The sequence below is a fragment of the Chiroxiphia lanceolata genome, chromosome 7 (assembly GCF_009829145.1).
Source record: "Chiroxiphia lanceolata isolate bChiLan1 chromosome 7, bChiLan1.pri, whole genome shotgun sequence".
In the NCBI taxonomy this organism is placed as follows: domain Eukaryota; kingdom Metazoa; phylum Chordata; class Aves; order Passeriformes; family Pipridae; genus Chiroxiphia; species Chiroxiphia lanceolata.
In genome coordinates this window covers 2,392,876-2,408,911 of record NC_045643.1, presented here as the reverse complement: position 1 = coordinate 2,408,911, position 16,036 = coordinate 2,392,876, and the positions used below count along the sequence as shown (strand labels likewise).

The 16,036-nt window shown below is 40.2% G+C and overlaps 1 protein-coding gene across 1 annotated transcript in view; it reads right to left on the bottom strand.

Annotated features, from left to right (window-relative positions):
• The window catches only part of ZNF804A (zinc finger protein 804A), a 148,209-nt gene that overhangs the window by 26,507 nt on the left and 105,666 nt on the right, over nucleotides 1-16,036 (bottom strand). Inside the window, exon 2 of the mRNA XM_032693845.1 lies at nucleotides 9,666-9,809. Within this exon, the coding sequence (XP_032549736.1) occupies nucleotides 9,666-9,809 (144 nt within the window). The remainder of the gene's footprint in view (nucleotides 1-9,665; nucleotides 9,810-16,036) is intronic.

Genomic DNA, 16,036 nt, shown 5'->3' with positions numbered 1-16,036 from the left:
GTGTATCACGAAGTTGTGATATCCAAGTTCCAAAAACTGAACTTGAGTATCAGGGTCATTTTTGGTCAGACAAGGGAAACGTGAAAGTTCCTAAAAATTAAAATCTTTTGGGGCCATTTTGTACACAGGGGTTCCTTTTTCTCTTTGGGCTAAGAACAAAGGAAGATCCATTATCTTTGACAGGGGATGCCTTGCAGCCAGTTGGGATAAAGGGAAAGTCCCTTTTTCAGAGAAAAGACACCTTTTTAGGCAAAAATGAATATATTGAACTTATCTGAAAAAGGGTGAGATTTTGTGAAACTATAAAATGTATAAGATGTAAGCCCAAGGGGTCTTTTTCCCTGGAAACTCAGTGAGAGAAAGACCCGGCGCACTGAATAAACTCTTTCTTGCTTCTTTGTTCCCTGAGTTCATGCTGTCTTTCTAAATTCAAAAGAGGGATATTTCCCACACAAGGCATCCAGCCTTTCCTGATATGGACTGTGAGAAGTTCACCTCTGGCTCCAGAGAGGTCCCAGTATCCTGTTGCCCACAGAGCACAGAATGAGCCAGGGTCGCCACTTGTGGGAAACCCACTCTCACTTCCATGAAGTTTGTTTGTCTTGTCACATCTCCTCACAAAAGGCAGTGCTGATTGCAAGGCTACGTTTCATCAACAGGTCAGAGCTCCCACTAAAAAAAGAACAAGCTTTTCCTGAGTTGAATGGAGCATTGATTTTGCAATAATTACCCCAAGACTTAGCGGGGTTTGTACCGAAAAGGTTGTGCAGTTCTTCCCAATGAAGAATGAACTCTCACATGTAAACCAGCGTGCACAAACTGCAGGGCATGAAGTAGAATTCCAGCAGAGCTCCCAGGGGGGAAAAAAAAATATCCTGAAACTTTTTTTTGGTAGCAAGTAGGAAACTACGAGGTGGCTTTTGCAGGACCAGCCATGGAGTACTAACCACTCACATGCAGCACTTAATTGTTTCAGGAAATTAAATCACGTTGTAAGAAATTATTCACCTTGAGAGGTCAGAACTTAATATATTACAAGCAATGTATTAGTTTTTCCTTCACTTTCTCTGTGACAGCTCAAAACCATGGAGTAACAAAATGCTTCTCATGTTATCCATCACTTCCAGGTAATCTATAATCTGCTTGATTGCTTTCAGGACAGCAATGGAACTGCATTTGGAATTCCTGAAAACTGCAGAAAAGGTATTCTGTTGATTGGTTTGAACTTTGCAGCGATAATGATGCTTAAATTAACTTTGGGAGACTGACTCTGTTTGAAGCATGACTGAAAATAAGAAGTAATATTTTTCTTGCAGGTAATTGCTTAGCTAATCTATAGCCTAATACAACAAAGCCAGTGATGGGTAAACCACCATCTGATCTCCAAGCTTGTATTACACAAGTTTTTAAACACTGCTCCCCTCAAAACACTGTATGTCAAAAGATGCATTACAATATGCACAATGCCTCAGGAATTATGAACTAAAAACTGCTATATTTTTTCCTATCTTCAAGTCCTAATTATTGTGTCCATTCTTATCATAGGGCTGAATGGAAAAAAAATATTTTCTTTTGCAACAGTGTTGGCCAAACAGCAAAAACCCGATAGATGCTGACATGGTAAAGCAAATTTAAAATTAGCCTCAAGTTCAGCTAACTTTGGTGTAGAAAGTTTCATGAACTGATTTAAAAAGACAAATTTGAACTGAAATACAGGAGTAGAGTTTTAAATAAAAGAGTGAGCCACAGAGCAGTAGAAATGCACGTCAGGGAGAAAAACATGCAGGATGTATGGAACAAACTGTGGTTCCTCCTGTCCCTTAGTCCTCCCTCCCTCCCTCTTTGTGTTGGTCCTGTAATTTTTTTTCCCCTCACTTTAGTAATGTGCTCAATCTAGATTTTTAAAATAGTAATAAATAAGCAATGTGTGGTTGAAAAAATCTGTGATTTCTTTTTTTGGATGGAAATTTAACATTAGCCACTTATCAGGTTCAGCATCTGGATACTGAAAAGGACAGAAATAGGAAGGCTGCAATAATTCAAAACCAGAAAGAAAATAAAGAACTGAAGATAAACACTAAGTTTCTAAACTGAGGAAGGGTTTCAGCTGGGTAAGGCTTCTCCTGCATTAAGGGAGGGGTTCCTCGTGGAATTGGTGGTGCAAGTGCATGGGGCTAATGCTCTGTTTGCAGGCTATTAGTGGGACAGAAAGGGTATATACTCCTCTACTGTAACTGTGTTTGCTCTGAAACCACTTTTTCAGAAAAAAACCAGTCTATTAATTAATGAAACATTATTACAGAATCAAATTTCCCAAACACGGAAAACAGAAAAAGTTACGCATTATCTTTTCTGTTATTAATTACTAAGGCAGGAACATAGTGATATGTCTTTTCTTTGGTAATGAGGAAACAGAATGTTTGTTGGGAACAAAATTGGATTTCACAGGATTAATATTTTACACAGAAATATCCCCATCTAACCTGTCAGTACAAGTTTAGAGCTAAAAAGTGCCTAAATACTCTGTTACGCTGATACCCATCAAGAAGACAATTTCTGGGATTAAAATTCATAGGCAAAATAAAAAACTGGAAGGGAAACAAATAAATTTTTTTTCTTTCAGCCAGGAAACAGCGTGAAGTTTCTCCCTACACAGGCTGAAAAATTCATAAAGAACAAAACTTATCTGTTTAATTTTAAAATACATTCTGTAAAGCAGAATAAAGAGTACCACTGGCAGCCTTCCACTGCAGACCAGGAAAACTCTTTCCAAGTGGCTTTGTGCCCTAACACAATGGGACTGTATTTCCTCTTTTCCTGAAGCCTTCCAGTTCCTGCTAATTTTCTCCCTGCACTTCAGGGTCACACCAAACCTGACTCCAAACCACCCACACGTGGTGGCAGGGGTGACCCTCCTCTTGGCAACCTACCATCCCAAAACAAGGCTCCCCCTTGAACTGTCTTGCTGACATTTGCTCTGGACATATCCTTACATCCCAAAGGATTGGAGCTCCTCAGCCTGTCTCCCTCCTTCCCAGTGTGCTCCTGTCATGTTGGCAATTCTGCCTTTCTCTTCAGAGGAACAGAACAGGGATTTGTTCTGTTGGTTTTTTATTTAAAGGAGCTGAGAGAGGAAGCATCAAGTCTATTGCAAGACTCTGCTCCAACGCTCCCAGCAGTGCTGAGCTAGAATTAATAGACCTGGTGGTGACCCTTATTAGCATTACTGCCACTACAAGTGCTTAAAACTTAAAGGGAAGCTTTTCGCTAATAAAATCCCCAACAAAGAAACCCCAGTCCAACCACAAAAGACCATTAAATAACACAATCTTCATGGGTAAAAAACCCCAAACCTAACCTGAAATACAGTGACAGAGCAGCCTGTATTTGGGAGAGGAGGGGGTCATTTTGTGGTTGTATGTGCATTACAAATACACATATGAACATGAATGAACAGCTGAACCTTCGCTTGTGTTCCCTTAATATTTAAAAAGGCTACAAAGATGAGTATATTTTCTGAGAGGAAAAAAAGAAATATAGGAAGACATGCCAAGATACATTCTGGGAAAGCAATAAAAACAGTAAGAAAGGGCCACATAAGATCGATTCAAACAAAAATGTTTAAATCCTCATCTGTGCTCACTTAACACTCAGCAAGTTCAGACTGCCTGCCCATGAGGACACACCAAGATGTGGCTCTCTTCTAACAGGAGACACGAGCTAAAGTAAGACAAGGAATACAAAATTACTTCATTCCAGAAAATTCAGCTGCTGGAATGATTAAAAAAGAAGAGAAAAATACAAAGTAAAAGAGAAACGCTGAAATGCATTGTGAAGAATCATTTTCATTGACAAGGAATGGCAAAAAAATGACACTGCAAGTGCATCCCTGTGTCCCAGAAGCTCCATCCAATGGCACAGGCCGGGCTCACACTCTCCCTAGGAGGGATGAAGCAGCTGGCATTGCACCTGCATCCTGCTGCCCTTCCTCGCTCTCCCTGCAGAAATACAGCCACCCCTCAGTCATGCAAGGCACCGTGGGCTTGGCACCGAGGCATCCAAACTGCCACTTTCCTGATCCAAGACCATCAGAGTCGGTGCTTAAAGGAGTGATTTATCACTCTCAGGGATTGTCACGGCCATAAATTTTCACCGTGGCCTTCTTGTCTTATTTGTCATCTCAAACATCCCTCGTGGCTGGGCTCAGCGTGCAGCAAGGACCAGCAAAATGCCATTGCAGGCTGCTTCGAGCTGTGCTGGGGCTGCCAACTGCTGGAAGGGGACAGGACCCAGCCAAGAGCAGCTGCCCTCACCCTCTGCCTCTCATGGATGTGTGTGCAGCAAAACCAGACATGTCATGAAACAAGCACTGTCCTGCTCTGCATCTCTCCTGGTGATCCCCTTTACCATCACCCTATCAGGTAACAACTCCAGCTTTTCTAGTGGAGCTTAAAAACTTTTTTTTAAAACTGGAGAAACAGAAGTTTTAATATTCTTATCTTATGAAATCTCTTATTAGAGAACGTCCCCAATATCTGAGGGGGGACGTTTGTTTTGTTTGTCAGGTTTGTTTTGCTTAGGGAGCAAATCTCCAGAAAATTCTGAAACTCTTCAGTTTTTATCCTGTACTTCACCAAAGCTCTAGACACACTGCTCTAGAAGACAGCACTATTTTTGAGAATCATTATTTCTACGTTTCAAAGATTGCATACAACGTGTTGCCTCTGGCTCAGTCTGATTCCAGTAGCTCCAGGGGAAACCCAACCTGCAAAAAGCAGGCCTGAAAAATACAGCATAAAATCCTGTTGGCTCCCAGCAAGCAGTTAACTTCTTTCACTTCAGGATTCTCCCAGTACATGTGCTATTTCCCTTCAAACAGATACAAACTCTTGGGCTATGCCAGAAGCTGCAGATGCACTGCAGTGCTCGCTCTGCAAGCGCCAACCAAGGAGAAGATGTGGGTGTTTTTCTTTTTCAGAGGAAATAACTCTACAATGAGAGGTTTTTTTAAAAGAGCTGTAATGATGACTACAAAGATTCGTTGCTTTGTTTTTAAATTGCAGGCTCAATCAACTGCTTACATCCAATTATGTTTGCTGGGAATACTGGCATTCCAAATGTGCTACACCGCTCCTCATTCACTTTGTACCTGGTAGGAGGTACAGCTTTAGTAAAATGATGAGGCTTTTATATTATTGTTATGCCTAACCACACCCTTCCACTTCCAAATTTCTTGTTCTCCACCCATATGGCACGAAACATTTATTCAAATACATAAAGATGAGTTAAGTTTGGACTTCTGACTGACTACAGATCAATATTCTCTAGCTTATTAGGCATTGATCTCAAAAAATTTGCAAAGAAAAACATGTAAGAAGAGGAGAAAAACACAGAAGAAATCAGTGTCTGGAATAGGGAAAAGGGGACAAGTACTCATTTAGTCTTTCTGCATAATTTGTCCGTTATTACCTCCATACAATTTTAAATACATTTCTAGAGCACAGAGATAATTTTCATCCAGGGAGAAACAGTTTGAGAAATGACCTCTGATTCTGTGGGGAAAATTTCCTACTTATAATTTACTTAATTGATTGTATTTTCATATGTAGATGCAAATACATTAGGGCTATTTATTTTTCATCACAGCTTTCACTGTTATTGTTGCTTGATATTTGGAAAAGTCCTCCTGGGAGACGAAACAGCACCAAGCTCGAGTGTGCTGCCGTGATATTAGGTGATTAATCAGAAGTTCTGGGATGAAGAGGAAGACTTTCATAAACAGAAATAATACCTCTTTATTCCTGTATTGGCAGAAGTCTCTTGAGGAATGACTGATGCAGGGGACTGAGTTGTGGGACCCAGCCTTCTTCACCAAGCAGACGAGCACAACTCACCCGCTCCGAGCGGCTCTAAGGTCATTCAGAGCCTCAGATTTAATGCTCAGCCACATTTATCAAACCCACACTATTTCGAGGATTTTTTTTTTCCACCCTGCATGAATAAAGCAGTTCAGAGAGCTCCTCGTGCATTTCCAGAAATGCTGAATAAAATCATAGAGATGTTTTTAAAGTCCTGGCACGGGTCTTAAAATCTGCGTCCCGGGATTTTAGACCATCATCATCATCACATAGTAATTCTTGTAGGATTCAAAAATGTAATATCTGCAGAGAGGGATTTGAGCAGTCTCTGCAAAAACCCATGAACTATGAAAGTCGTGGGAAAACCCTTTTCAGTGACCCCATCACTGTGGATATTTCCTGCCTTCTCCAGCAGAATGGAAGAGACTCCTTGCATGATGTTATCACATGTCCTGCCCCAGCCAGAGAATCCTCATCCTGATCTCATCAGACCTCTGCATAAAACCCAATACCTGTTCCCCCCTGTAAAATCCCCCCAGATAAAGTGGGTTTTCCCCTATGATGTAAGTGCTAAGACCCAAAGGTTTGTAATTTAGGATTTCACCTTTACCTCGTCCCTGGAAAATCCCCAATTGTAACAGAATGAATATGCAAACCCCCTGTTGAATATGTAGGTCCTAAACCCTTTCTATATGAACTTGTGAGTCCAAATAAACTATTCCAGCTTCTCACCTCTGTGGGATCATGTTAGTTTATTGACCTCCACAAATTCTCTCATTACTATATTAAATAACAGCAATTCTGCCTTTGTTACATTTCTCCCTGTATTGAGCTCATGTCGAGGACATTTTTGTTTTATAGTACACCTGCATTTTATTTTGGTTTCATTTTTTTTCTTTGTCTAGGCTTTCAAAGCAAAGCAGGGAGTTCATTTCTGCCTATTACCTCTGGCTGCTTGCAAGTTGCTTTTCCAGGAGTACTTCATAAAGGCTCCAGCTATTGCTCTCCAAACCATATTGTCAAAGCTGACAACAAGAACACACTAACAGAGGCAGTGAAGCTCTTGAGACAGTGAACTCCTTCAGATCCTAGGAAATAATATTAGTTTTCCCCTACTCCTATGCTTCCTTTCTGATCCTTCTGCTCAGAAGGACCTCACACTGTCTCAGAGTGGGTGTTCAGAGCTGTAAGACACAACAAATCGAAACACAACCAACACCTGACAGCACAAGGCCCCCCCCATCCAAAGGAGGAAAAATTAAAAATCTTCTGGTTTAAATCCTGTGAATTTTCTGTGCTTTTGAATCTATGGAAAGAAAAAGATAATCTCCTACAATAGAATTGAGGTACAGGAGCTGTTAGGAATGTTTTCTCTGATAAACTCTCCCATGGCTTAGATGGTGTGACAACAGAGAGCACAATTAGGATCAAATGTGGCTTTTCAGAAAAGCTGGGATGAACTCGGGTTTAGGCAGAGCTTTCATCCATGTGATCATATAGGAACCACTCTCAGGTACTGGGATCACTGAAACCAAACTGGCTGCACATGCTTACAACTGTCCTTCAATTGTGGGAAACTTTTTCTAGCAAGTACTTCCCCATCCATCATTATATAAAGGTTTCACTGAGGGGAAAAAGAGAAAAAACACGAAGCAAAATCCAAAGATGTATTATTAGTTCCTCTCACCCCTACTGAACTGCTGGAAAACTTTTGAGGTAGGAAGTCTCAAGACAAAATCAGAGCATTCAACAGCAGCACCTGCAAATGGCTCCATCGAGCTTATTAAATTAGGTTACTCAAAAAAAAGCACTTAGTACAAAGTTCCTTGAAAGCAGAGCAGATCAGAGCAAGCCTGTGCTGCAGCATATGCTGCCTACCAGCTTTTACACCCAAAATACAGGAAGAGGAATCTGTTTCCTTCATAACACCAGTAGAAGCCACCACAAAAAAATACTGAAGGAGAGTTAAACTCGATTTAACATTTTAATCTCAGGAATCAATAGTCTTATTTGCCGGTAATGTGACGGAGAAGCACCCACACAATTTTTTCTACTGGAAAATCAAAAACTTTTCTCTGATTCCCTCCCAAGGAGATTAAAGTTGTGAAGGCCTTACAGAGGAAGAGGATGGCTTCCTGTGCTTCCCCAAACACATCCACAAAGCCACCTGCAAACACACACAGACCCCTCACACGAAAAACAGAGGGGCAGGATCTGCTGTGCTCTGTCAGGTGCTGGTGCAGGGCCCACCATCTCCTGTCTGCAGCCACCAGAAAACAAGAATTACCCCGTGAAACACCGCAAGCAAGCCCTTGTTCAGTCTCACACCTGACCTCTGTTTCAAAATCAATTTTTCATCCCTCCTGAATGGAGGGATGAGGACTGCAGCCCTCAGGTTCTCATTATTTCCAAGCGCTTCAGAGCACTTATAAATTAATAAATAAAAATCCTAAGTGAGGTCAAGTGGGGAAGACTCTGCCCATCGCTTCTTTTTTTCCTGCCATCCATCAAGGACCTGCTGCTGTGTGAACATAACACCTGAAGAACCAGTTCCAGCTCTATTTTAACTAAAACTCGTAATAAGCAGCTGGAGGATGCAATGAAGCTACCTGCTAATTTCTTATCTAACATATATATCTTTCCCTCCCGCTTCTCATGGATTGCTATTGCTGCTGGGGTCCACATCTCCATGGTTCTCAAACCTAAATCTAACACTCATGCTGACAGTGTAAATTATGGGCTAAATAAAAACACCAGTGAGAGAGGGAGGGAAGTGTTTCAGGAAGATGGGCTGACAGAAAGAAAAGCAAATTATCTTTTATAATACAGATATAAAACATGCATAGCAACTCGTCTACATTCACCCTGAGCAGAATTACAAGACAAAGGGAGATTCAATTAGAATGGAAAGCAATCAATCCAGATACACAACCATATGATTTCACCAGATTGGAAAAAAAAAAAAAAGGATACAGAATAATTACCAGCTAAGTGGCCTAAGTAGAAATTTCCTGTACAGCTATTACATATCTTTACATTATCATTACATATCTCTTCAGTGGAGTCAAGATGCATTGTCTTTCCCTCTGAATTTCATAGATCTGACCCCTCTACAGACCAGGATGTTGCCCTGGGATGCATTGCCTTTCTCACTATGTGGAAGCACTGCTTTTATCTTACCAAAGCAGGGTACACAACTTGGAAGTGCAGTGATAAAATGAGGTGGTAAAAATGTAAATTCCAATGTTTCAAAGCTAACACATATCTTATTGTGATCTTAGCCAGAATCTTTTCGTTACCACAGCTGGTTTTTGAGTTGGTTTTTTTATGCAATGCATTTAAGTAAAATCCTAGCTCATTTCAGAACTGTATCTGCACAAATTTAAGTAAATCATAGCCTATTTCAGAACTGCATCTGCACTACAGGAAAGTTTACCAAAGACTATGTCAAGTTTCTTGTGTACATCTGTTGCAACAAACATTTCCCAGTAAGTCATGTCTTAGTTTATACCTCAGTATTTATGTGCAAAATTAAACTGATAAGGAAATTATAGATTTACACTTTTCATCATACTATTCATCATTCCCTATTCCTCTTCACAGTTAAACTATTCAAATTTCTCTTCCTTCCCATCTCAGAATCTTTGACTGTAGAATCTCCACGATAAGATTTGTTTCTAAGGAAATGGTTTATTTTGCTTCCCAGAACCTGAAACTGGGGACAACACAATTGTGTTTGCCTGCAGAACATCTTATTTCATTATTCTACATGAAACTAAGTTGAAGTAGCGAGCAGATTCCTCTTACCTGTTTGTGAGCATGATCATAAGAGTTAATGTGATTGTCAAACTCCTGGTGTTTATAGTACTGCTTGTCACAGAGTTCACAGTAGAAGTTGGCTTTAAGATCTTCCAGAGCTTTTGCTATCGTGTTTTTCTTTTCAGCATAATCCTGGAGGGGGGCGGGAAAAAGTAATTTTAGTTTTGTCTTTGATGCTGCAAATGGATTTTGTGCTCTGCAGTTAATCATACTTGTAAACATTTACACACCTCCGTAACTAAAAGCCTTCCCGTATTTGCTGTGTTACACTGCACATATTTGCTGGATCTGCAGCAAGGCTGAAGATTTGCACACTTTAATTTGCTCCACAGTTGCCAGCTCCCCTTCGGGGCTCTGTCAGAGGCCAGAAGGATTTCCCCGGGTTCTGTCTAAATACAAATATTTATCACACTGAAGGCTATTTTCAAGTGAATTTCCATCCAAGCCTCGCTGCTCAGTAAGAAACCCAAGCAGAATAAGCATGAGGATACAAATGGCAATAATTCAGTCATCAGGCTTTTACAAGAAAGTCTGCTTACTAAAAAAGAAAACAAAAATTAAAAAAAACCCCTACTGGGTCCCCTTGAACGCCCACACACATGAAACATGGGGAACACTCTCACAGCTGAAATGGAATGAGTGTCTTCCTCACTTTGTATTTGTCATCTCATATTGGAAGGACACGTCTCTGTTTACCAGACATCAGCAAAAGCATCGCACACAACCTTGCTTATCATTTATGAGCAAATTATAGACAAGTAATATTTATTAATTGCCTAAATAGCATGGCCTGTTCTGAAAGAGCATGGAAATGGTCTGTCATCTCGGATTAGTTTAGTACCAGTTAAACACTGAGCATGTATAACCTCAGTGCAATGAGCCCTGCTTTTGACAAGACTGTCTGGGATAGAATCTCAGCCCAAAATCCCCAAACACATCAAATATTGTTTAAGAAAATATTTGCTTCTCAAAGTTTCATCACTCTGAGTTCTTTGGAAGTGACCCTAAATTCCCCTTCTTTCTGTCTTACTCCTTGTTCAGTTAGATGAAGATAAAAGTTCACATTGTAATCAGAACACCCAAAACTGAGTTAATCTGGGGGAAAAGTCCCTTACTGCTATTAGTTTTCACAGTTGACAACTTATAATTTCAATATATTTTGGGAACTTTAAAATGGAAAATTTATGGTTATTAGATTAGAATATTTTCATAACAGTGATGTTTATTAAAAAAAAGGAGAGGAATAGTAGTCATATAATTATATCCACAAAGTACTTATTATTTAAAATAGTACTTTAACTATAATTCAGCATGATTGGACTGCTAGCAGACACTCTTGATTCATACCCAAACTGGGCTATTCCCTCACCAAAACTGTGCCCATTAAAAGAATCAGAAAAGTCATTTTAGAGTGGTGTTTTGCATACTGGCTGACTAATGAGGAATTTACACATTCCTAACACTTCGCTAAAATTATGTTTCAGAAAGTATGTTTGGTTTAAAGCCAAAATGGGTTAGCATTTTATTTCAAGATACAGCAGTATTTTACACTTGGAAATACATTTATGCAGTATTGAAACTTATCCTGGAAACTCTGCACTTAGTTCTTGTTATTAACTCACAAAAACTACAGGTTTGAAACCACTTCAGCTGTTACCAAGAGATGCCTGTGTTTACAGACTCACAGCATATGCTGACTTGGAAGGGACCCACAAGGATCATCCAGTCCAACCCTCAGCCCTGCACAGGACCAGCCCCAAGAGTCACACCCTGTGCCTGAGAGTGTCATCCAAATGCTTCTTGAACTCTGTCAGACTTGGTGCTGTGCCCACTGCCCTGGGGAGCCTGGTCAGTGCCCAACCACCCTCTGGGGGAACCACCTCTTTCCAGTATCCAACCTAAACCTCCCCTGACACAACTTCAGGCCATTCCCTCAGGTCCTGTCACTGGTCCCCCCAGAGCAGAGTTCAGTGCCTGCCTCTCCTCTTCCCCTCACGAGGAAATTGTAACTGCAGTGAGGTCTCCCCTCAGTCTCCTCTTCTCCAGCTGAACACACCAAGTGCCCTCAGCTGCTCCTCACACAGCTTCCCCTCAAGGCCCATCACCATCTTCGTTGCCCTCCTTTGGATGCTCTTTAATACCCTAACATCTTATATTGCAGTGCCTAAAAGTGCCACAATATTCCAGATGAGGCCGCCTCAGGTCAGAGCAGAGCAGGACAATCCCCTCCCTTGACCGGCTGGCGATGCTTTGCCTGATGCCCCCCAGGACATGGTTTGCCTTCCTGGCTGCCAGGGCACTGCTGACTCATATTCAACTTCCTTGTAGTCCACAAAGGGATGATTCCTAATTTTGCTTTTTTAAACCGTGAAAAAGAAAAATCTGAATTTGCAGGAATTCTCAGAACTCTGAAATATTACATATATGACATCTGTGAAGGACGAGAGGCAACACGATGGGTTCTAAGACAAGAACAGTGAATAGATAATAATTTTTTATAAAGATCTCACATCATGCTGTTGATTAACCCTTGAGCAAACTTTTGCAAGACTTACTATTGCTGCATAACACCTTACATAACTTCATTGGTGGTGTTCTTGATATAAAGCACCCTTTTTAAAACAATATATACTTATTATATAGTGAAATCTCACCTGAATGCAATTATATTTGACATGCCAATGCACCCTAATGAAGCAGGGACACTGGAACCCCACAAACAACTTTACTGCAAAGTAACAAAATCTCTTCAGGATCTTGGGGTTTCTATCCCTAAATGACTTCAGCTACAGTTCTTTCGGGGGACAGGGGTAAATTTACATTATAATATTACATCACTGTTTCAAAGGCAAGGAAAGAATGGCAACACATCATCTAAATCAGATGTAAGCAGACGGAAAAGAATAATGGAGTTCAACCATGCATGGAGAAGGGGGAAAATGGGACTTTTAAACTACAAGAACCAAAAACATTTGGGAACATGTGAATGGCTGTATTGGATCAGGTCACTCTTTTAAACCTGTGTAAGATTTTATTCTTACAAGGAAAGTGACTCTTAACTAAGAACAATTCTCTTAGCTTTGTAGGTGCATTCTGCTAGTTACAGTTGTTGAATATTGGAAAAGGTCATAAACACTCAATTTTTATTCTCTTTGACTAGGTCACTCCTAAACATATATATCCCCTACCACACTGTCTCTCAGGTATTGTTCTCTGAATGACGCAGTTCTAGTTTATTCAGTCATTCCTTATATCAGGGCCACTCATCACCTCTGCTTGTTCTTGTCACAGCCTCCAAAAAAAAAACATGAGAACATGCTACACCATGTGTAACCATGCAGGACTATGTTAATAGTCTCTATTTTCTACCCTCCTCCTTTTTGAATTTTTTAAGAATCATGATAGAGCACTAAACCAATATGTTTATACGACTGCTGTACAATACTTTGCTGGCAGGAGATGTTTTTATCCAGTTGCTAAACTTCACCTGGCTCCATTAACAAACCTCAAGGCTTCAGCTTATGCATTTCACATGTACATACAAAAATTCCCTTAAGACACCCCTTAATGGAGGGTGTTCAGGAGATTCTCTGTGGCCGTGGGATCCCCTGGGCTGTGTCAGGACTGAGGCAACTGCATCAACTGTTCCTGCTACTGGTTGGTATTGGGAGCCAAGGAAAGTCCAATTTCAAGGATGAATGGAGGATGGAAACAGGAGAATATAGGCTGCTGGTTCTCTGCCTGCTCTGTTATTTCTATTGATTTTGCAAGGAGTGCTGCCTTGGCAGAGGAGGCTTTTCCCCAGCTCTGTCAATTTTGATGAGGGATAACTGCCCAAAAACTGACAGGAAAAAAATTACAGTCCCTGGACCCTGAGAGCAGCAGGCAATGGACTGCAGACAGAAATAACCTGGAAACTTATCGGAAAGAAATATTCCTGGAGTAAAGTAGCAGCCAAAAAAACTCACTTAAATTGGTTAAATACGATCAAGCTTAGTTTCATTTTCATCAAGATTTGCAAATGGTCCTGGAAGTTTTAAAAGAACTTTGAATTATGATTCAGCCTGGTAATGAGACTAAGAACTGAGTGTCACTTAGTTTCATTATTTTTTTCCTGAAAGGCTTATTATCTGAAAGCCTACAGCTATAATTCACTGTAGCTATTTTTCATAATTTATATGAAAGATGTCTAATAAGTGATCCCATCTATCAGCTGGCTTTATTTCTCTAAATCCATCTTCTCCATCCTCCAAAGCCTTAAACCTGGACAAATGCTACTGCAAACATCTGATAAATTGGATTAAGAGCGGGCTCCTTCCGCAGAGGGGCTACCTGTCACTAACCAGACTGGATTTTCTACTCCCATTATATGAGAGAGAAAGAAAGAAGGAACATTAAACTCTTTACACAGATTACTTTGGAGAGCTGACTGGATACCACAGTCTAGGGGATATTTTTATGGAGTGCACTTCAGGCTCATACTTCTACTGTCTGCAGAAAGGTCAGCTAGACACAAAAAAAAAGGAAGAATGTGAAATTATAATACATTATCTACTCCACGGTGATTGCTAGTGTGAATATTCTTATTTTACAATAAATGTGAGCTCCTTTTATTGCAGTAAGCTATTCTGCATTTACTGTAGACTTAAAAGGGTCAGGCCTGCAGTCACTGCAAAGCAAAATGTATTACAGAAATAAACCCCTTCTTCAGGATAATTTACTGGTATAGTCATCCCAGAGAGGATTAGGCTGCTCTGGTCTGATCCTCTCGATTAGAGCCCATTAGACCTGACATGTTCCAGTGTAACCTTGTTTCACAAAAAAATAGTTAAAGCATTTCTTTTCTGTCCCAATAACCAAAATGGAAAAGCAAAATTGTATTTTGATTATTGTCAAAAAAAATCCAGCTAATACTCTCAATTTGGCAAAACAATATATATTAGCTACATTAATATGAAAGAACCAGTCCAAAAAAAAAAAAAAAGAAAAAAAATCATCCACAACTTAAGAGCACGCTTCCCTATAGTCAATTTACTGTGGTATCCATGGGCACAATTAACAACAGATTCCTTAATTTCTGGTATATTCACATGATATTATAAAGACAGTACAAAGAAGCAGATTTTGTGCAATAAAATGTACAACTTACTACCATCTCCTCTGCTATCAATCTTGGTATTACTTGGTATATATAATTTTTTTTAATATCTCTGCATGGCACTTTTTCTTCTCATGTAAGCAGTCTATACATCATCCACTGATGCACTCGAAGGAATAAATAAAAAATAGAATACATTAATAATATCAATGCGGTGTAGCAACAAGTCTAATTATTTATAAGTTTCCTGTCCTTATCAAGGCAGGGAGACCAAAGCAAAAGGCAATTAGATACACTAATCATTCATTTCCATAGCAAGTGCCAGTCTCATAGCAAGGAGACTGATGACTGACTGGGAAAATAAATAACCAGAACATTGTCAGGTCTTTCTGTTTCCCTCACCCAAAACTTTCCCGTTAGCTGCGAGATGTGATACCAAACTACAGCTCATGAGGCCATGAACATCAGATGCTGTTTTCTTGATCCCTTCTGACATTCTTCTCTTGGGCAAAGGTCCTTCCACCAGCAATGACCCTGCTGTTTCTCCACACTGGGTGAAGATGGGGCCAAGGAAGGAGGGGTACCCTGAAGATCCCCACGTTAACTGAACATCAGAGGCTGAAAAACCTCACCTTACTTTTATTTTCTCTTCAGGATTACCTGCAGACACCCAGCTTCAACCACAACACTTCCTACACACAAGAGAGCTAATCAGTATTCTCTTGAAAATGCCTACTTGAAAATGCTATTGAAGACGTGCAAATTATTATAAAACTGGCTTCTCAACTCCTCAATAAACGCTCGCAGACAGTATTTCATGTTTAGATAAACACCCTAGCATTAGGATAAATAATATGGTGAAATTAGAATGAAACAGCAAAATTTATTCCCATCAGTGCTGTTTGCTTCCTCAAGTCATCCCAAATTTTTCTGCAGCACCAGATTTGTTACTCATACACCTACTAATGCAAACAGCTGAGTCCCACACCCCCTGCACTAAATGGAGCGAGACAGATGCTAACAGGGCCAAAGCTGCACTCAGTGGAGAACAAAGCAATGCAGAACAGTGCCCTGCAATGGAGAGACTGAATTAACTTGAAAGGAAGCTTATGATGAGCTAGCAATTCGTTATCAGATTTGTCTGTCTCATTAACTCACTTAAAGCACTTATGCTGTATAATTACTTTTAACTGGGACTCATAAAATCACTTCATTGGGTTTTTTTTTTTTTTTTTTTTGCCATTAAAACTGTTGGGCATTG